Here is a 23,073-nt window from a genome sequence, read left to right on the forward strand (position 1 = left end):
ACACATAGGACGGTGATGATGACGCGCCTCCGCTGATGAGCTTCGCTATTCGTCAACAGAAGGGCGCGCGTCTGCCGCCCTCGATACCACGGATATATGGACGTGTCCCCCCCTACAATACCACGGCTATGTGGGTGTGTCCCCCCATACCACGGATATGCGGGCGTGTCCCCCGAAACAACGGATATGTGGGCTTTGTGCCTCTTTATATACCACGGCCATGTGGGCGTGTCCCCCTCAACAACACGGACATGTGGGCGTGTCCCCCTCGCTAACGCGGACATGTGGGCGTGTCCCCCTCGGTACCGCGGGAGCGCCCCGTGTGTCAAGCGGGAACAGCGCAACCAGTGAGGCAGGAACCCAGAGGAGTGATGTCGGAGAGTGGGTGTCAGGAAGCCCCGGGGTCCCTAGACCCCGCTGGCGTCGAGGGGAACCATGGATTCAGCCCGCCGATCGGCAACAGGGTCACCGTGGTACTGGGGGCGCAGTGGGGCGACGAGGGGAAAGGCAAAGTGGTGGATTTAATAGCGCAAGATGCGGACATTGTGTGCAGATGTCAGGTCGGTGGTTGCTTGTTTACTTTCCTTCCTGGGTAGCATTGGGCTACTTAGCCTCCTAGCTGCTTTAGTGTCCCTGTTGTGTCGTCTGGCTAGGAGCAGGGTGTCATGCTCCACTTGTGTGGTCGGTTCCGTGTTCTTCATGTTAACTTTCATTATTGTGTTCGCAGTGTTTGCTAATGTCACCTTGGGTTCTTGCTAGCTGCCAAGCTTGCAAGACAGGCTAACGTTAAGACTGAATATACATTGTCTCCTGTCATGTACACATGTCAAGTTTGACACACTGTCGGCGGCTTGGCGATGAAACAAGTGCATGTTTTTCTCTGATGTATGACCGAAATGTAAGCTCAATGATTCACCTCCAGCATGACTCACTGGTTAAACGATCTGTTCACCTTACTGTGAACTGACTTAGATTTTTTTCAAATGGATCTGGTATCTGATTATCTAACGCAAGTGGTTCAATTCTTCTTCCAGATGTCATGCTTTATACGCTTTTTACGCTTTTTATACGCCTTTTGTACTTAGCAGTGGGCTCCAAACTACATCCCATTTTATCATGAAACGGTGTGGGAGTGGTTTGGCGAACCTATCGTATTGATGCATGTGAAAACCAGTAGGAAAGTGCGTCCAAAGTAAACGGTCCGAATAGCAATCTTCATATTAAGTATGCAGTGATGTCTTTACTTTTCAAAACTATCATGAAAGGAACTGTAAAGGTTTCCTAATGTATAATGCACTTGTACTAAGCTGCTATAACCTTGTGTACTGGTACCAGTTTACAAAGAGGGAGCAGGTAACCGTTCATCAGAATGTATTTTATTTCCAAGACCCGTTATGGTACAGAAGGGTATTTGTAATCGATGTAATTTGTTCCCCTAGATATATATAAAAAGAAACTCATTGATGCAACTAAGATGAAAAGTATTATATACTTTTTAAAATGTTGGCTATGGCCACTAAGTCTCAATTCGTTGGGCTATTATTCAAGCCTGGTCAAATAGCCCAGCCCTGGGTCATTTGGCCTGGAAAATAAAACCTATATTAGTTAAAACTTTCTTTTTTTTTCGTTTTTCTCTTAACAAACTAGAAAGACCAGAATATACAGTCCATTGTTTGCACTGTCCAAATGAACCCTTTTTTCTTCTATTTTAATGGAGACCATAGCTTTGCGATTTAAGATTTCACCGCATCTGCCTGCAACCCTTTCTTATCATAAGGAATGACTGTTGAAAATGCTGCTGCCAAGGTAACCTGCTTTTTTGCAGGCGCTTTGTGGCTTGAGCTGGCATCTGCATCTCTTGGTGCTGCACACCTGCTATGCCACCGCATGTCTCTGTCGCTGGTACTGGGTCAGTTTGTTGTTTGTGTACCCCATAAATAAAGTCAAATCCTATATTTTTGCTAGTTTACCAAATCACTACGTGAGCCTCCCGTCTGCTTCCAACACTGCCAAGGTCTATTGTCTTGGCAGCAGTTGAATGCAACGTCCGAAAGAGGGTTAATCTTACCGTATAACGCCGGGGTGTGTCTGATGTGCAGATGTGTGGAGCTCATTCTGGAAAGCCGTTGATTTTGATGATCGAGTCCGGGAGAAGGAAAAGAAAATTGGTTTAAGGGACTATTGTGGACAACAATTTATGAAATTGGTCCAGTATCGACTGAGAAAGCTGCATTCATAATCAGTGAATAGTTTAGGGGTAATTGGGACTCTTCAGCAGTGTTGGGAACGTTACTTTAAAAAACTAATAAGTTATAGTTACTCACTACTTGTTCCAAAAAGTAACTGCGTTAGTAACTGAATTACTCTATAATAAAAGTAACTAGTTACCAGGGAAAGTAACTATTTGCGTTACTGTAAAAAAGAAAGTTGCTATATTTCAAAGAATTTGGATTTTTCTGAGCAGCTTTCACTTGGTCTTAATGTGTTAAGTGGTTGAACTGCCCATTCAAGGCCCTGATATATTTCCAACTGAATTTTAAGTTCCAGAGCAAAGGCTGTGGAACATCTGCCGAATACTACAGAAAATGCCAACTTTTTATCAGATTGCTCCGGACTCGCCATTTCTGCTTCATCAAATCAGTTTGGTGTGTGTGTGTGTGTGTGTGTGTGTGTGTGTGTGTGTGTGTGTGTGTGTGTGTGTGTGTGTGTGTGGCTTGCGTGTCCTGGCTTGTGTGTAAAAACACTGGCTCCGATTGGCTACCATGAAACATGACTCTGCCTTAGCCAATCATAATCGCTTATCTTGTTGTTAACCCACCCGGTCTCCTCACTAGCAGTTTGTGTTTGGAGCCAGGGGTGCGTTCGGATTACGCAGTTTATTCAATCAATTCATAGTAACGCACCACATTTAACTTACAGTAACGGTAACAGCGTTGTAACGACGGAAACAGTAATTAGTTAGATTACTCCGTTACTGAAAAAATAACGGCATTACCTAACGCCGTTCTTTTAAACGGCGTTATTACAATCACTGCTCTTCAGTGAATGTCCTCTTAAAGTGTTTGTTTTTGCCACTGACAGGCCTTATCTTATAGTCTAGCATTATGGAATGGCGTAAAATAGTGCTACGAGTGGCAATTCGTGCATGAGGGGGACTATGACAAGTGAGTGTACATTCTTTAATATATCCATGTTTTGGAGAAGTTAATTTTTGACATTCAATAACAAAAAGTAGGCAATGAATGAAGTTTAGGACTGTGGATGCAATAAGAGGACTCTGTGAGAACTGTGATAGGCTTTTTGCCTTCGCCACCTCCTACAACTTGTACTGTAACCATGGTGACTATCATGACAAAGATACCCGATTACTATTGGTTAAACTGAGGGCTAGAGCCTTCAAAATCGACATTGCTGCAAATAAAATGATCGTCACTTTTCCCCAAAACTGAAATCGCCTATTGCCTGTGTGTAGAGTCCCATTCAGCTCCATGATTTCTTATTGATGTGAGAAGAAATTCCACCGAACTATCGCGTTCAATCATGTAAAAGGACCTTTACGTTTGAAGGCTGCTACTAAGGCTGTGCGACATGACGATTCATATCGGGGGGAGATATAAATCGTATTAGTATATGCTAAACGTGATGAACCTCCTAAGATGACGCAATTTGATTGGTACGCTATCTCGGGATATTGGGCAATATCCCATTATTGAGATCTTAAACTTGGGAAATTGTTTTCATCGCAAAATGTCTGTCTCGTCACGCTAATAAAAACAAATAAATCCCGGCAAAAAGTGTTATCTTGTTTATTTTTGGAATATTATTTTATTTTATTTTAGTATATACTAAAACAATTATTCGCCTCAGGCTCCGTGAATACTATTCACTTCGCCTTCGACGAATAATTGTTAACGATCGTTACTATCGTTACTATACATTGCAGCATGTTTTCGATGCAATGTAAGTACAGCTGCAGCGTACATGCTCAATACCAGACCAATTAAAGAAAAATTGGACCCAAAATTATTGAAAATAGGCTCCAGGTTGAAAATCAAGAAGATTTCCTTTAATCCCCTGTAGGTTTATTCTAACCAGTAATGGGACTTTTCTGGTCAACCCTATGCCTGGCATTGATAACAGGTTTACTGAGCAAAGATTCCCTTCTGGCTAAGGATTCCACCCTACTCTTGCATTGCCTACCAAGGCTGGATACATTTAAAAATACATTTTAAGACACACACACACAGACACACACAGAGAGAGACACACACACACACACACACACACACACACACACACACACACTGCGTTGCATGAGTAAGAGGGAGTATAGTATTCATCTTTTTATAAAAACGCCCTTGCCAGCACTTTTTGTAGGTTGTACACATGCCGAAGAACTCGTGGACCACACTGGTGTCATGTTTACTTTTAGGCATTGCCAGATAAACCCATGCATAGGCACGCTGTGCATGCTTTAAAAGGCACGTTTCATTAAGCATTGCTCCATTTCATTCACCTTTGCTGGCCAATAGTATAATTTTATTTGATTGATATGGATTTCTACTTTCTTATGGTTTGTGAAATGGCTGAATCGCAAAACTGCGATTCATAAAAGTTCTAGACTGCAGATTTGTTTTGCCCTGAAGAGCAAGTGAGCCCGCTGTTTCAGCTGGGATTCAAACACTATTTAAAAAATGTGTTTAGTGTAGCGAGTTCTTGGAAGGCACTTTTTCACAAAGTTGTTGTGTGTGAGCTTTATAATGAGCTATGTTGTTTATGAAATGTGCCACCAACCGTGGTGTTATACTAAGAAGCAGAATGCGGGACTGGCCAGAGAGTGCTGCATCAGTCGGACCGACTTCCCCCTCTCTCGTCCTCTCTCTACAAAATCTGACGTTACGTCATCTCCTGACGTGGAACCTGTTCTGAAGAAAACACCAAACTGGTAACATCAATAAACAGAACAATGACAAGTTCCAGGCTTACTGGCACTGATTTTATCCATGGCTTGAATTCAACAACGCCAAAATTAGCTGCTTGATTTGTAAAATGTTCGATGTACAGGCTTTTACTAGCTGGTGTAACAAAACGTATACTTTACATCGCCACTAAGATGGCGTTTCTCATACAGCAGCACTGAAAATAAAGCGTGAGGCCGATTCAGCCAAGGGTGCGATGGCTCATGCTTTTGAAGTTGTGCAGTGTGAGGAGGAAATAAAGGGGTTTCTCAAAACCGCATACTCAATGGCAGAAAATGAATCGGCCAATTCAAAATTTTAGCATCTGTTTGAATTCATGAAAGAGATGTGTCCTTCAAATAAATCTTTTTTCGTTTCTGAACACAGAGACACTAAGTTATGGAAGCTACCTTAATGAGAACGGTCTGTCAAAAATGCACCAAGCTATTGCAAGAACATTTAAAGGGGACATCTCATACCACCAGGTGTGAGTGTGATTAGCCATTACAAGCCGTTTTCAAAATGTGCAGCATTGTGACATCACAGGTGGGCGTGTCCATCTAGATGTGTGACGGATAGATGGACACGCCAACCTGTGATGTCACAATGCTGCACATTTTCAAACCTGCTTGTAATGGCTAATCACACTCACACCTGGTGGTATGAGATGTCCCCTTTAACAATTCCTGTGTTTTCCTTTACTGGGTGAGTCAACAGACTAGGGCTGTCACTTATTTAATATTTTCGAATATGCATTCGAACATGATGTGAGATATCCATGTTCGAATATATATAATCGAATCGGTTTTTAAAATGCTATGTTTTGTACCACATTTTTTACAGTCTATAATTAGACCGTTTGGTTTAGGGATTGACCGATACTGATTTTTTTCATCAGCCTCAGCCGATGACCAATACGGGCTGCCGAATTTTTGCACAAAAACCTGTGTGTGCCAGGCCCGTTTGTGCGCTCCAAACGTGTGTTCTCCACCGCATGTAACATTGTGAATAAAAAGAGAGCCGCACTTGATCCAGATCAAGTTGATAGACTGGTATTTCTAGCAAACAACATTAAGTAATGAGTTTCTTGCAGATAGGCTATAGGCTTTACACCCGCTGCTGTCTTCTGTTTAAGTTGTCAAGTCAACGTTTGCGCTGGGCAGTTCAGATTCTGTTTTTCTTTTCATTGCATAGCCTAATTTTGTGATATGCATCGGTACTTGATATTGATTAAGTTGATAACAGGTTTCCAACAAAGATTTTTTTCAGACAGGATATGTGACAGCCCTACAACAGACATAACTAAGACAAAGCGAATCATTACCTATGTAAGGTACAATGCGACAGGATTAAAAAAAGTTGTTCAGGAACTCTTCATTTGTAAATGGAAGAGCTGAAACCATTTTTGAGGAGACAAAGCAGTTGCTGACAAAGAAGAATTTAGATGGAAGCAGTAGCAGTTTGTATTAATGGTGCTGTTGTTATGACAGGATGCTGCCAAGGAGTTGTTAGAAAAGTCAGAGGAATTCAACTCTGATCTGGTAGGGGTGCGTTGCACAGCTCATCATCTTGCTCTTCCCGCTGGTGACGCAGCCAAATCTGTGCAACAGGTGAAAACGTTTCAGAAGGATTTTGTCAGTATTTCTGCTGTCAGAAGTAACAAGCTGAATGAATTGCAGAACCAGCTGGATGAGAATGAGCCTCAACTTAAGTTTACCCAGTAGCATACTGTCAAATCACAATGCTGTGTCAGTGGTGTGAAGATCAGTGAAAGCCCTAATAGATGTCCCTGAGGTACAGCCAAAGGCCTACAGAACGTCAGACAGTTCAACTTTGTGGCATTTTCAAAGAGAAGATCTAGTCTCCTCAGAGATCCAACCAATTGTTAAAAATACCAAATAAATAATACAATGGCCCTGCAGAAGAGAGATTCTTCATCTCTCTTTAAGGTAACAAGTTTAAAGGAGACAAGCTTTTTTACATTCACACTCAAACATCCTTTGATGACATTTGAAGACCAGGTATGTGACATCCTTGATAGATGAAATTGACATATTGAGGATTCCCTGCTAACACAATGGATATTCTGTCATGGCTCACTATTTTCTGGACCCTTAAAACAGTCCTTTGGGAATTTCAGTCTCTATGGTGCAGAGAATCTTAAAAAAAACCTACTGGCACACTTCTGGTGTAATGTAAGCGACTGCCCTTATTCCTAATAAATCTATTTTATTAACCTGCGTTCATTGAGATGCGAAAGGCGTAGTCCGCTTCTAGATTTAGGCTCCTCATGGGTTTGAACCTGCTCAGCTCGGCCTTGATCAGGTTGAATATTACTCGATAGTAAGCGCTAAAGAAAGACAAACCAGCTTCTCCTTGCTCCTCACAGTGGAGCCACCGTCGTGCATATGGAGTCAGGCTCCCATTTCCCCACGGCCAGAGACGGAGCGTTCCTCAAGGCGCATTCCCAGGAGAGAATGACGACCAGGAAAGGAGTCCCTTCACGGGCAGCAGAGAAGTCACTTAGGATCTCTCTAACCATCTTTGTGGACGTTGCAGGGTGTGGGGTTGGAAATAGACAGAACGTACCTGTGCATTGACCCTATCCTCAGCGTCGAGGGGCGAGCCAGTCCCAGGTATCTTCAGCAACAGGTGCTCGAGCAGGTAGAACAGCAGGGAGGAGATCCACATCTCAGAGCAGACGACACAAATCAATGAATACCCCAGTGGGTCAGTGACGCTGTCATGCTGTGTACACAAACAATTTGTTACGTTTAAGCTGAGACTCCACAGATTCCAGCAGTATAAGCCTTGTTCTGTGACCTAGACTCTGCAACCTAGATTAATACTACTTCTACTACTTATCCTACCAATACTATGCAGGTACTGCTACTTCTTGTCATACCAATAGAACTACTTATAACAGGCCTATCATACTACTTATAATTCTGCTAACAGTGGTACCTGGTGGTGGTACGATATAGCCAGCATTTCTTTAAAGATTGTTTCTCAACTGCCGAACGGGACCGCTTCCTTTGCAATATATTTTGTAACAGACGTTGTGCGGTGGACCCATCTGTTGCTGCCTTGCTTATATTCTCAGCCTTACACAAAAGCTGCCAGTATCAAGGGCTGGGCCGGTGTGTTTTGGCTAACTGCATCTGCAACGCTGCTAGCCTGGGGCAGTTTTGCGGCCTCGGCGGGATGGTGAACCCGCACATGTGCATCAGATAAGTGGTCTGCAGGTTCTTCACTGGCCCACATATTTGACATAGCTTGCTGATAGGCTGTGTAATATCATTAGGCTCACCTTTGACCTATGGGTGAAAACCATTATTCTCCCAAATGCAAGATGTCACATTTTTCTTTGACACTTAGTCCTCCATTCTGGCATTTCACTTGCGTGCTATGACGTAGCTCCCCAACCTCTTCCTGCTGGCCATCGGATTGTATGCTGGCAATCTAGAGAAACCACAATCTGACGGTCTGAAAATTTAAACGATCGCCCCTCCCAAGCCTAATATGCAGTTCGTTCAGCAAGTCTAAGCCACCTGTAAGCTGTTGGTGGCAAGATTTGTTGGCCAATCACAATCCAAAAGCAACAAAAGAAGGCATAAACTAAATCCACAGTGTAAACACACTCCGAGTCCCAACAGGTTAGGTCCCATCAAGTTAATTTCAGGGATCATTAACCCCAAATCACACACAGCACACTGCAACTGTACAGGCGATGTCATTTTTTAGCTCACTTCATACAAGACCCATATAAAACTTTATTTTGCATCTACCCCGACACTGATTTGGATCTTTATAGATTGTGTTTGTGTGTGTGTGTTGGGGCTGCTCGTGTTGCCAAGAGTTCCCTTTGCTCTGACTTCCCAATGAGTCCAGTGATTAGGGAATGGGAGAGTAGTGGAAGCAAAACTTCTCTCTACTTATTTACTTTCTACTATCCAGGTTTCCTTCTCCCACTAGTCACCAATTTCAGGCTAATTTGAAATGAATGTATAACCCCTGTTACCTGTTACCTACTTTTAAGCCCATGTCCTTATTCCGTTTACTTGTCCCACTCCTTAAAGATGGAAGGCGTGATTCATTAACGCTGGGTTTCATTTCCCTATCCTGTCCCTGGGCCCAAGCCAACTGTTTCTGCCTATGATCAGTTACAGACCTGCAGGTTGGCAGCAGCTTGTTGGTTGGCATTGTGTATTCCATGCCAGCCTGACCCATCCTGGAGGTTACCCACTGCCACCCAGACATAATGTAGTGGCTGGTTCTTACTCACCTTGCAGCCCATTATATTGGATCAAGAAAACAAGAAAAATAAATAGGCATGGAGTCATGTAAGAAATGTGACCCCTGGGCAGGAGGGGGCAGATACATCGTTAACAGAAGTATTTGCTCCCGGCTTCCCTCGACCTCCAGGCTATATAGAGGGCCCGAAATAACACACGCACACACAAACACACAAACACACAAACACGCACGCATGCAAACACGCATACAAGTATGCATATGCACACAGACACACAGTTTATTTTATACCCACAAGCTACAGCATTTAAAAGTGCACTCTGGTCACAAGACAAGTTGACTCGTGAACATATGAACAATGAGGGTGAAACATGACTACCATCCGCAGTGTTGCATAAGATCAACCCGTGTTTGAAAGCGAACCTCACCCACAGTTTGCTCTCCTCTTTGTTCTACTTTGTACTTCCTCACTGAGCTGTTTTTTTCTGTGATTGTAGCCGTGTCTTTCCTAATCTGAATAGATCGATTGCAGTGAACAGAGCAGGTCAGACTGCGATGCTCCGGCCTGTTCTATTTTCAAGGATCTACCTGTTTGAGTTTATTGTATCTGTGATCTCATGTGGATCAAAGGCCTTATCCAAACTGGTTATATTTGTATTTATTTTGTATGGTTGTTATCAACACACGCCTCCCAGGTTTTAATTAATTGAGATGTTATAGATATGAAATCTCTTGAGAGTGAAAAAGATTTTGTGGTGGTTTGACATCATAGTTAGTTAACTGTCTTGTAATGTTAATCATTTTTATGTAGTATTTACATTGCAAATTCACAACCTTCACTTGAGAGACGTCCTATAATATTCTTAATTTGTCTTAGTGAAAGACAACCAAATGTCAAGGTATATTTTAAAATGAGTACAAAGCATAAATGAGCGATCCTTCCTCTCCTAACGAAGTCCATGTTCCTAGATGCTTTCGGTTCTCATATGCCAAATGAAAGATCTTGTGAAAGGAGTTTCTCATAGTTCTCATAGGAGTCTCCTGGATGTACCAACGACTTTATCAAAGTCTTTAACGTTGACCAGTTTCTGAACTCCTTTTTCGGGCATGCTAGCTTCTGTTCTGAGCACTGTTGCATTTTTAAAGATTAACTGGAACGTTGTTGCCGTTATGGCTTAATGTTTACTCAATAGTAGATTAGTGATTGTTGATAAGAGAAGCCTTGATGTTTATGATATATGGTAAGGTTGTATTGCTAAAGGGGATACTAGGAGAGTTGTAACTTAGAAGGCATTGCAGGTACCATGGCTTCAGTGAGGGGTTTGTTGCTTGACGACCACCAAACTCGCAACAAGACGGTTGTCATCCACCTTAAACAAAGACTAAAAGTCTTTGAATTTCCATTTTCTCTCTCTCTTTCCCTCTCCCTCTCTCTCTCTGCAGGGAGGCAACAATGCGGGTCACACCGTGGTGGTGGATTCGGTGGAGTACGACTTCCACCTCCTCCCCAGCGGCATCATCAATCCCAAGGTCACTGCCTTCATCGGTAATCACACGCACGCACGCACGCACGCACGCACACACACACACACACACACACACACACAAACACACACACACACACACACACACACACACACACACACACACACAGGTGCATACGTCAACTGAAATGTTCTTGCATAAAGTGTCTCATAGTTTGGACAATACATCTCGATATATATGCCCTGGTCCTACATTTCTCCTTGATGAATACCTGGGGTCCAGGCCAGGGGTGTGTCCTGTTGTTTGGGCATCAGAGCTACCGTAAGGCTCCTGTAAGGCTACTGTAAGGCTTCTGGCTTATGGTGGCTCCGGCTACGGGCCGCTTCATCCCACTTGTCCCAGAGCCAGCCTGAGGCCAGCCTCCTACCTCCTCATCTGCAGTAACTTCATCAGCTAATGGGCTCTCTCGCTCTCTCGCTCTGTCTGTTTGTCTGTCTTTCTTTTTCCCTCGTTCTCTATCTCACGTCTCGACACCGTCTTACATCTGCAGTGGAACATGCCTGCCAGGATTCCTTCACGTTCTTCCCCACCCCTTTGATATACGGCGCTGTGCAACCATTTTTGCAACCTCTTAAGAGGCGTGTGTGTGGAGCAGTATGTGGTGCGGGCTGAAACTGCTGCAGCCCTGTGAATGTTCACTTAACTCTCAGTACCGACATGGAATTATAGTGCCGGCATTCAAATGATTGATGACCAGCAATATGTTTTTGGTCGATGTACGTATTGGTTCAAAGTTCTGCCTGTCATCATTTTATATAATTGTTGTGACAGTAAATCACATGTTTGTGTCAATATCTTGTTTTTCTATTAAATGTTGGAAAAAAACACTTCAGAAGCTAAAGAAGCTTCTGTACTCGTTTTCCCCAAAATTATTGGAATGTTTTTCAATCAGTAAAAGCAGTTTCACCGCAATATACTGCTTGTATGTTAAAGTATCCCGGTGCTTTCCCTTGGTGCTGAGTGTGAATACTGTGTTGGACTTTGTAACCGGTCCTCCCCATCTCAGGTAATGGGGTGGTTATCCATCTTCCCGGCCTGTTTGAAGAGGCGGAGAAGAACGCCCTCAAAGGAAAAGGTGAGTGACACACACTCACACGCAGACATAAACTGTTAAATATTATAAAAACATGATCAGCACAAATTATGCACTGCTTTCGTCTTAGATTTCAGTGATAATTCCATCTGTCTGTGTCCCTGTAGGTCTTAAGGACTGGGACAAGAGGTTGATCATCTCAGACCGGGCACACATTGGTAAGTTATCACTCTTCCTGTGTGTGTGTGTGTGTGTGTGAGTGTATGTTTCCTATGCGTCCTAGTTGCTCCACGTGTGTGAGTGTGTGACCCCTCTCTGCCCTCTTCACAGTGTTTGACTTCCATCAAGCGGTCGACAGGGTGCAGGAGCAGCTGAGGAAAGAGCAAGTGGGCGGAAAGTAAGCTGAAGTAAAAAATCAAAAGCTGTTATCCTAAAAGCCTAAAAACACAGGCGCCTCTCTGGGCAGGATGTCATCGGCCTTCAGCTTAAAACAGGTTTATCCTTGTGACCTCTACTGCCAGGTCTGTATTTGTTACACCATGTTACTGCTGAGTTGCACAGAAGTCCACAGAGATATGTCCTCTTTGTTTCTGTGATTTTGTATGGCAGAAGGATTTCTCCCACGCTTAATGCTTGGAGCTGTTATAGTCATAGATTTCTGTTTAGCGATGTATAATTGCATATTTCAATGCATATTTTCCCTTGAAAGAATGTTACATCACACCCAAACAAACTCTTATAAGGAGGTGATACATGACGCATACATTGCAATTGTAATGTTAGTATTATATCATATATATTAAGGATTTGGGTTAGGATTTAGTTTTCAGGGGAAAAAAGCGAAAGACCTCACAATCCATCATAACTTTCACTTCAACCTGTTCTATGTTTAATAAAAATATGTTTGTATAGGAGTTTGTTTGTCAGAACCACCTCCTCTACTATATCCTCCCTGGATATACATTCACAAGTAGGATTTTTGAAACGTGTAAAGGATTTATTCAATCCTGTGAAGTAAACCAAAGCCACAGGATTCCCTTGACTTCTAACAGAAGAGTGTACCTGCATGAGGTTATTGAGGCGTTGGGGTTTTCGTCGGAACACATTAACTTGAAACGACTGCCTTATCATTGAAACCAACTTAAGTCATGTATGGCAGGAGGCTCAGTTGTGTTTTTTGGGGTACTTAAATTGTTCCCCCCAAGCAGGCTGAGGCATTGTGGTCTCAATACCCAAAGTGTGTGGGTTTAGGTGCTTGCTTTACTAGTTTCACTTTAATGGCTCAGTCATTATACGCCTTCAGGCGTGTGGATTTTTCGGTGGCTGCTAATGGAAGACGTAGCTGTGGCTCTGTATGATTTTGCTCTGCAAATTGGTTTAAAGGATTACATTATGTGCTCATAGAGCTACCAAAAGTGCAAAACACAGAGCAGGCGCGTTAACAGACGACTATCCGTAATGGTTGGGTGTGGGTGCGGAGAAAACCACAAGATGTTTATGGAATGGCGTACAACCAGTGTTGGATACATTGAACTTAATCATGAGTACATATCTCCCTCCAGTGCACATACTAGCCTGTGAGGCTCCTCTCTATGTAACATATGTTCCATCCGCACAGCCTTCTGAGTGCTGCTGTGCACCTAAGCTCTTTGGTGAGCGATCATATGCTGTGTCCCCAAAGGGTATCTTGGATTCACAGTAATAATTGTGAAAGAATCACTTGATGATCTTACTAAATTGCAACATTGCGAATCACAGGATGGACGATGAAAAAAAAGTGTGGTACATACTTGCGCCCTTACGAAAAGCATTTTAATTTGAAGTCTTAGGTACATTTTAATCATGTGGATTGCTTAAACTTGAGTCTCTGTCTCTCTGTCTCTCTCCGATTCTTTCTGTCTCTGTCTCTCTCTCTCTGTCTCCATCTCTGTCTGTCTCTCTCTCTCTCTGTCTGTCTGTCTGTCTCTCTCTCTGTCTCCTTCTCCGCCTCTGTCTGTCTGTCTCTCTCTCTCTCTCTCTCTGTCTATCTGTCTGTCTGTCTGTCTGTCTGTCTGTCTGTCTCTGTCTCTGTCTCTTTCTAGCCTGGGAACCACGAAGAAGGGGATCGGACCTGTGTACTCTGCCAAGGCCGCGCGGAGCGGACTAAGGATATGCGACCTCATGTCAGACTTCACGCAGTTCTCTCAAAGGTCCGTTCCACTCAACCCCGGACTCTTCTCCGGGTTTTATCCAAGTTTCTTCAGAGAGTAGTTGGGAATTCTGGAAGCAAAGCATGCTAAGGGCCCATTTAAGCATGTGTGTTTCCTAAAGCAGTTAGTGCTGTATTTGCTGTGCTATGGAGACTGTAAACAAATCATTTGTAATACATGTCTGTCAATTTCTTTTCCTCTTTCGGGTTCATTTAGGTATAAGGTGCTAGCCCAGCAGTACAAGTCCATGTACCCCACTCTGGAGATAGACGTAGAGGGGGAGCTGCTCAGACTCAAGGTACCAGAAGTCCAGTATATACTGTTACATGGATGTGCGATGCTTCATTTTCAGAAGTTTTCAAAGAATAATGACCCACACGAATCATGCAGATCTATAGATAACAATATGTATTTGTATGTGAGTGATGAGTCATGATTAGGCTATAATTTCTAGTGTCGAATCAAGCCCTTATTATCATCCGTGATACAAGTGATCTCGCACACGATGCTGGTTAGTTTATCAGTCACAGACCAAGCTAGACGTTTAACAGCCCGAGTGGCATTTCATGAGTGAATATCAACAGAATATCTGGTTTCAAATGAGGCATTGCTAATGTATTTATGTAGTTTTCCTGCAAATGGAAAATTTGTAATTAGAAGGATGTGTTGGAAAGACTTTCTTTCTTAATCATCATGATCTAGTAAGTTAGCTAGCTATAGTTTCCGATGAGGTAGCTAGCTTAATGAAGGACCCAAAACCGTGACGGAAATGAACCGGGAATTATGTCAACCATCCTACTTTAATAATGTCCCGGATACACCTTTGAAAGTACCCTCGCCGAGCTGTCACCTGTTACGTTAAAATGTGTGTGTGTGTGTGTGTGTGTGTGTGTGTGTGTGTGTGTGTGTGTGTGTGTGTGTGTGTGTGTGTGTGTGTGTAGGACTACGTGCAGAGGATCAAGCCCATGGTGAAAGACGGGGTGCACTTCATGTACGAGGCCCTCCATGGTCCTCCTAAGAAGATCCTAGTGGAAGGGGCCAACGCTGCCCTCCTGGACATAGACTTTGGTCAGTGAGCGATTCCTCTCCAATACCTCCCTTGTTAATCCTCCTCACCTGGCCTAACTACACCTGGCTCGCTATCAAACTGGTTCCCTATCTATTAGAGGTTGCCTGTCTAGATGACACCATCGGAAGGCCACTCCCCTCAGACCAACAGACCTGTTTTAAAGAGACGGGGCTGTTGATTGTGAAAGCTGCCACATTATCACAAACAATAGCATTTCTAAACATGCCTTTTATTATTACCTGTCAATTCCCTGATGACAATCAATTGCAAAACACCTTCCTTTAAAAGTTCACAACAGGTTCCTAGGTCCTCCAAGGCATCAGTCCCCTAATGCAATACATATACATGCAATTGAAATAGTATTTTTGAGATTCGTCTTCCTGACAGAGTAATGGTGTTAAACTTTGTTTTGTGTGCTGCTTTTCTAATGAAAGCCTGCTTGGAGGCCCGCCTCAGGTGAGAGGTGAGTTCACTCATTCCTACTGCAGTGTGTGGGGGAGCCTTCCAGAGGTTGACCTGCACCCCCACTGTTCCCTCACCCTCACTCTTCTGTTCTGGAGCACCAGGGCACCGCGCACCACCCGGCTATCAGCCTATCCACCTCCGCCCACCACGTTCTCATATCCTGGCTGTGTTGACACAGGAGCGTATGCAGTCAGTGTAGCTTCCTCCACTTTCACACACTGTCCTAGATTGTCATTGTTTAACTGTTCAGAATTACAAACCGGTTATCCTTTGTGAGAACCGAACACGAGCTGACGCTTTGATCACGTGACACTCTAAGTGCATAACCTGCTATTATCAACAGAGTGGGACCTGGCAGGTTCAGGTCCTAGTGTGGCGGTGGCCTCACTTACTGATCCTTGGCAGTTTCAGACCGCTGCAGAAAACCACAGCTTGGCTTGGGCTTCAGAACAAACTAAGAATGTAGTTTGTGGGGACGATTCTGCACCACCTGATCAATAAAAAGAGCTTTGCTGCTGAAAAGCTATTTGATTCAGAAAACAGCACCGCTACCACCCAGCTACAGAGAAATGTAGTTACACTAGTACGACTACTGCCCAAAACTGGTGACAGGAACAGTTACTCATGGGTTTCTGCTTCCGCTTTCTGCTGCACAAGAAATAAGCTGTTGCAGCTAATCTTCTGGGAACAAATCTGGTGGAAAGCCAGACTTTTAAATCCAAACTTTGGTGCATGCAAGTATGATAAACTCGTTATCACAGAGAGTAAAACATAGGGACGTTGTTTATTTACTTCCCAGCCTTGTGTCAGACCCAGTATGCAACAACATAACGTGAAACGACGTTCAACAGACCACCAATGCACTATGGTCTGCTGGGCTGCAGAAAGATGCTCTGATGCTTACTTTAAAATCTGCTATGTATTTACTAACTGTACCTACTGAACATCTATAGCTGGCTTACATAGCCAGCAGGAGTGACAAGGGGGTTGTCAGGGACAGGGTTAACGTTAGAGTTATATTGAAAAGGGTTATGATGGGTCATTGTTTATTAACCACCGGTATGTATTTCGCCTACTAGCTAGCCACTTACAGTCACGACACGTCTGGACTGCGAGTCCTCGTACGTTTCAGGTGCTGCAGACAGTGCTGAGGTTATTGTAAACTACGGCGCTCTGCTGGATGAACAAGGCCATGACGCCATTTCTTAATCAGCCCAAGCATAATGTTCTTCTCTACTTGACCAATCTAAGCAAGGGCCGTCTATTTAGGAAATACCCCTCCAGCATCAACCTGGAGACGGGGCCGTGTGCATTCATTAATGTCCCCCAACAGCTGTTATTTATAGACAAATGCTCCCCCCAAACGTTTGGTTACTTGATAAAGCAGTTCTCGTTTGAGGCTGTATGGCGGTTAGAAGCGATAGTATAGAAACGTGGTGTGCTTCACCACAGATGCAGGAGGGGTTAAAAGCTGTGGCTAAAATGGAGAACAACAAAGGAGGATGGTGTGATCCTCATGTGATCACCCTGATGGTGATATTTAGGCAACAATATCCTCATGTTAGTCAACCACTATAAGACTGAGTCCACAGCCTCTCCATATGGAGCTGAACACTGTAGGGTGTACGATGCCCAGTAAACCACAAAGCTGAAGTTCATTTATATTAGTTGGGGGTTGCTCGCAGAAGCACCATTGACAAAGCAAGGCTACAAAATGGAAAAGGTCTTTCATGATCAGTCGCTATGGCGATGGTGTTGAAACAGACCAGGGTCCATGGTTGCTCTCAACAAAGCCGCCGTGGCCAGGAGCCGTCAGAAGAGTGGTCAGGCCAGTAGGGCCTCATTCTTCTCAGCCCGCCGGCTGGATCCGTTGTCAGGGTGATAAGCCTTTTGGTACCTGAAGGTATAGGAGCATTCTCACTGAGAACGATGCTCATGGTTATGTGATTACACTATCCTGTAGAGGAATGTGGTCCGGGTTTAAGACTGTGTACTGCTAAGTTGACCTATGGGGTGAGAGAGGGAAAGAGTCCTGGCTCGCCTGCATCGGTCAAGAGCGACATGCAAGGACAGGTGCTTAAACTCTCCATCACTAGGCCTATTTCTGAGTTTTGTTCGGAAAACAAAATACACAAAGTAAATGGAGAACATCTCCACAACTGCAATGGCTATTGTATGTAATCATGCTACTAAAAGAGCATAAAACAAATATATGATAATAAAAGCATAAGTATGATAATAAAATAATCTACGTCCATACAGCAACATCTGATGAGTACCTGGGCTAATATTTGACACCAAATAATTGAAGTAGAGCAAACGGGGCGGATTTAGTAAAGTTAGGTTTAGGCAAAATCTCCAAATACATCAGGATAGCAATCAATCAATCAATAATCTATCAATATTTTTTTTCTAGAAATAATTCCTAATGTTTCTCAATGTCTTGAAACATCCTTGCAATTGGGGGGGAAGGAGCTTAGCCCGGATTCAGGCCAGGGTTAAACAGCTCACTCTGCACTGCGAACGTGAAGTCAATCCCCCCTTGTTGATCCCGTCCCCACCCCCCACGCCCCACGCCCTCACCCTGTGCTCTGTGTTACCAACCCTAGTCATGTGACCATGTGGCGTTGACATCATGACCGGTAGTGCGCTGGACATCACAGCAGCGGTGTCATTCATTCAGTTGGCCTCGGGTCTGCCTGGTCTCGACCTCCCTGTGTGACCCGTCCGGCATCTGTCCCCCCCCCCCCCCCCGCCCAGGCACCTACCCGTTTGTGACCTCCTCCAACTGCACGGTGGGCGGCGTGTGCACGGGCCTGGGGATGCCCCCCCGCAACGTGGGCGAGGTGTACGGCGTGGTCAAGGCCTACACCACCAGGGTGGGCATCGGAGCGTTCCCCTCTGAGCAGCACAACGTAAGGACACGCACACGCACATGAACACACACACACACACACACACATGAACACTGACACACACACACACACACACACACATACACACGCACACATGAACACGCACAAACACAAATGAACACACACACACAAACACACACACACACACGAACACACATGAACACGAACACACACACATGAACACACACACACACACACACATGAACACACACATACACAGTCCATGCAAGCAACATGCTAACATGGCAAACATCCGAGCATATATGCATTCTGTGTGTGGTGTTGGTTTGGGGTTTTGTTGGGTTTAGGTAGTGATAGTATTTTTATAATGTCAATATTTTGAGTGAATGACGTTGGTTTCTGTTGATTTGAGAAATGTAGCTCAATCAATGAGCACCAAACGATTGCGGCACACGCTTGTTCCACTGCAAACAACATATAAACAGCTCACTGGAAAACTAACAGCCCCCTGATGCAAATGTGCTCCTTTTTCATACCTCTCTATCTGATCTACTGGTCTACTCAGGTGATTGGTGAACTGCTTCAAACCAGGGGCAAAGAAGTGGGCGTGACTACCGGCAGGAAGAGAAGATGTGGTTGGCTGGATCTGGTGCTCCTCAAATACGCCCACATGATCAACGGCTTCACAGCGTGAGTGAACCAAAGCTACGTATGGCATGAACGGCTTTGGACCAATCAAATTATTCCCCTACGGCAGGTTGAGGCTGGGGTAGCCTCAATACCGAAAGAGAGGTGTGTGTGTGTGTGTGTGTGTGTGTGTGTGTGTGTGTGTGTGTGTGTGTGTGTGTGTGTGTGTGTGTGTGTGAAACCTTAAGTGTGTTTTTATATACCCATATCTGTTCTGCAGCCTCGCACTGACCAAGCTGGACATCCTTGACGTGATGGATGAGATCAAAGTGGGCGTGGCCTACAAAGTTGACAACCAGTCTATACCTCATTTCCCAGGTGAGCTGGTGTGTGTGTGGACAACTCCTCTGAAGATCGCTGTACCTCGACCAACATTCGGACTAATAATATGCAGATATAGGGCTGGGTTCATTGGCTGAGACGGGGAAAGTAATACCATGGAGGTGTTTTACTGTCCCCTGTAAACATTGCTAAATAAGCACCGCTATAAACAAGCCTCTCTGGCTGGCCTTCTGACACTGACTCCTTGCACCAGTAGTTAAGATTCTCAGCTGTTCGAGGTGCTCAGGGCCGGACTGGACCAGAGTTGAGGCTCACGCAAGCCCCTGGAAGATCACACACACTTTCGATCATAGCTGCTCAGAGAAGAGGATCTTGTTTTGTGTGAACGCACCAGGCCACACAGACTAGTCCAGCTGCCAGCTACTTTATTAGTCAACAATCATCATCTTCCAGCCTCTACGCAATGAAAATAAAGATATGACAGTCACATTGAAGCCAAACCACTGTAGTACCGCGGTAGTTCCGATACAGTACTTATATTGAGTTGATTTTGTGGCCTGCAGCCTGTCCTTGGAGTTCATAACATGCCACGCCCCTGTTCTGTCCTGTAGCCAATCAGGAAGTGCTGCACCGTGTGGAGGTCCAGTATGAAACCCTTCCTGGCTGGAAGAGTGACACCTCCGCTGCCCGGACCTTCGAGGAGCTTCCAAAGAACGCTCAGAACTATGTGCAATACATAGAAGAGCATCTCGGAGTGCCAAGTGAGACTCCCTCTCTCTCTCTCTCTCTCTCTCTCTGTCTTACACACACACACACACACGCACGCAAACACAAAAAAAAAAGTATATTTTATTATTTACAACTATTTTGAAATTCCTGCTCAGTGTGCGTTGGCCTTGGGTCTTGATGTAATTAATTTGATGTGTTTTGTTATCAGAAGCATTGCCTCATTATTATGCCTCACCAGTTACAGTCCGTGTTACGAATGGCCAACCTGCCCCCCGACCTCTGACCCGATCTCTCCACAGTCAAATGGATCGGAGTGGGCAAGTCCCGGGAGTCCATGATCCAGCTCTTCTGAGAGGAACGCAGCGGGCCCAGTGGCCAAAGCAACTGTATTCTGATGACCTCTTTCTCTCCCCTCCCCTTGTTTTTAGATTTTTCATATTTTTATGCTGTTTTATGTTGTGGCCCCTCGGTAAGCTATCTAAATGAAAGGAAAGCCCCTCCCATGTTTCAGAGAAATGGAACAATACCACGGTGGTCGAAGATCTGTAGCGCCCTCTGGAAAAAAGACACTCACTGGAAACTGAGTGGTTGGAGTCCAGCGCATTGCTCATCAACATATGCTTACTTTGTTTTGGTTTCATGTATTTTCCTGGTGGGGGGGGGGGGCTTTGCTTGGTGGCTCGCTGCCCTGACAACGGTTTTCTGTACAGCCGAGTATTTATTTTGATTACTGATTTCGGTGTTGATTGGGTGGTGGTAGGCTAGTGTTACCTGCTGGGGTTCCTTGTAGCAACCGATGAGAACAATGATGCCAACACAGTGATTGAAAACAAACTAACAACCTCTATACACAGTTGGTGACGGGAGATGCAGGCTAGAAGAATTAAGAGGTTTGGGATTGTCGTGCAGGTTGTGGGGATCAATGTTTTACAGATGAAGGGGGTTAAGGATAATCGTTCAACTGAAACATTTGGTCTTTTGATACACTGGGATAGCAGCAAGCTCTGTTAAAAGTTTTCTCTAGCGTCAATATTTCAGAGGGGGTCTTGGTTCCAGAGATGTAAAGAAACTATACCTTCTCGAATTGTAAAACAATATTTCAGTTCTAGAAATGTATTGTTGTCTTTCACATTTCAACCTTAAAAATTTTGAGCACGATATACAAAGGTATTCCCGATAAGCGATTGAATTTACCTGAATCAGTAACACATATATTTATACTGTTGTCTGCTATTTCTTGAGGGGTGTTTTGTGTACTTGTGTCTTTGTGCATGACTGAGAGCATGTCCATGTTTGCTTATGCTATGATTTTATTGGTTTTTATTGTTTGAAACCAATTCCCACCTACCGAACATTTAAAAGGCAGTATTAGCCCAACACAAACAGTAAAGGTTTATTTTCAAAATGGGATCCATAACTCTGACCTGTGTTAAGGAACATTGATTTTTACCAGTGGAGAATCTTTAGACTGTATGTCTTTCACAACTGTATGACTTTGCACTGGATACAAAGAAATGGGATTTCTTTCATCAGTAATCGTTTCTTATTGACCTGTATCTGATGAAATCCATTTCCATATATATATATATATATAATATATGTGGGTGAACCTGACTCAAAATCGTTAATCTGTATTCAACTTAATAATCAACCGTTCTACCTTGCCAATAGATTGGAAACACATTGTAAGGGAACTTTACTCCTAACATTTAAAATAAGACATTACACCAACAATAGAGAAATAAATGTGATGTTTATAATAATAACACCAGTGCCTAATAGAATAACTATAAAAGTAGAGTATATTTAATATAATAAGTTAACAAAAACAGAAAAGCAAAATGGAAACGTAATATTGCACATAATATTGAAAAGTAAAGCTACATGTGATATTGATATTATTGTTCTCCCTCCTGGAGCAGGGGGAGAGGCTGTACTGTTGGATACCCCCTGTGGTGCTGCCCCTCAGGGGTCTCTGCTGTAAAGGGGTACTGATGGGACTCCAGTATGGCGTTTAGGGAATGAGAGGCTTAGTCCATAACACCAAGTGGGTTTTCTCAGCCTCCTCCACCAGAGACTCGGTTCAGCTCCCAGGACAGAGCAGACAGTCTTTTGGCACAAGACACTAAGGGTTACTCACAGTCTACTACATGCTCATTCACACACGCATTAACACAATTCCTGATGCTTAGAAGTGTAACTGCAATTTGTCACACACACTCATACAGTTACTCACACTAGCAAATGTAACCTGAAAGGGGGTGAATGTTGAACGTGGTATTGAAGTGATGTTATGAATTGTTGCTGACAGCCATTTAAAATGTTTGCAATGGATATGTATTTACTCTTTTATGGGACAACAAGCCAAAAATAAATGTGTTTGTGTTTAGAAACGTGTCAACAAAAAATGCTGATGTGCCGACAAGGTGCACTCTGTGTTGTAGAGTAAGGGGGACTGTCAGACCAGCAGCAGGGGAAGATTATGTGATTAAATTAAAAGATCATATTTACAAAAATGTCAGCATACAAAAAAACTGTCAAAATATTCAACAGAATATTTTACACTACATTAAAACGACTATAAATACTAATCTTGCTTACAATTATTGTAGTTGTACAAGGTTTTTGTTGCCCTGGCTGTAGCGTTGAAGATAAATAGTCAACCTGGTGGTTGACGAGGTTGTTCATTAATGAATTAACAAAGAAAGTAGAGAAGCCCTGACGTCATAACAGGATTCACAGCTACCGGTTGCCAAGGAAGAAGTGCCACATAGACGAGCTGGAAAGGGTTTATTTGAGCTGGTGTGTTATTTGAATGTCCTCTTTTCATTTTAAATTGTATAAATGGTTTAGGTGTCAAACATATTTGACCACAGACTATTTTCTAATGCAACAAAAATGCCAAAAACAATGAATAGAAGGGAATAATCTTCTGACTTTTATGTAATGACCTCTGTTTGTATTTGGTGCAAAACTCGCTGACATT

At 43.7% G+C, this 23,073-nt stretch overlaps 1 protein-coding gene across 1 annotated transcript; it reads left to right on the plus strand.

Moving 5' to 3' along the window:
• The first annotated feature begins 352 nt into the window (after positions 1-352).
• On the plus strand, positions 353-23,073 carry adss2 (adenylosuccinate synthase 2). Its single transcript, XM_079729509.1, has 13 exons — positions 353-560; positions 10,656-10,758; positions 11,764-11,832; positions 11,958-12,008; positions 12,121-12,187; positions 13,872-13,979; positions 14,196-14,277; positions 14,921-15,047; positions 18,274-18,428; positions 18,955-19,079; positions 19,297-19,394; positions 19,970-20,119; positions 20,387-23,073. Exons 1-13 carry the CDS (start codon positions 372-374, stop codon positions 20,437-20,439), a joined length of 1,377 nt encoding a protein of 458 aa, XP_079585635.1. The 5' UTR covers positions 353-371; the 3' UTR covers positions 20,440-23,073.

This window comes from Pollachius pollachius, assembly GCF_949987615.1.
Source record: "Pollachius pollachius genome assembly, chromosome: 2".
Classification (NCBI taxonomy): domain Eukaryota; kingdom Metazoa; phylum Chordata; class Actinopteri; order Gadiformes; family Gadidae; genus Pollachius; species Pollachius pollachius.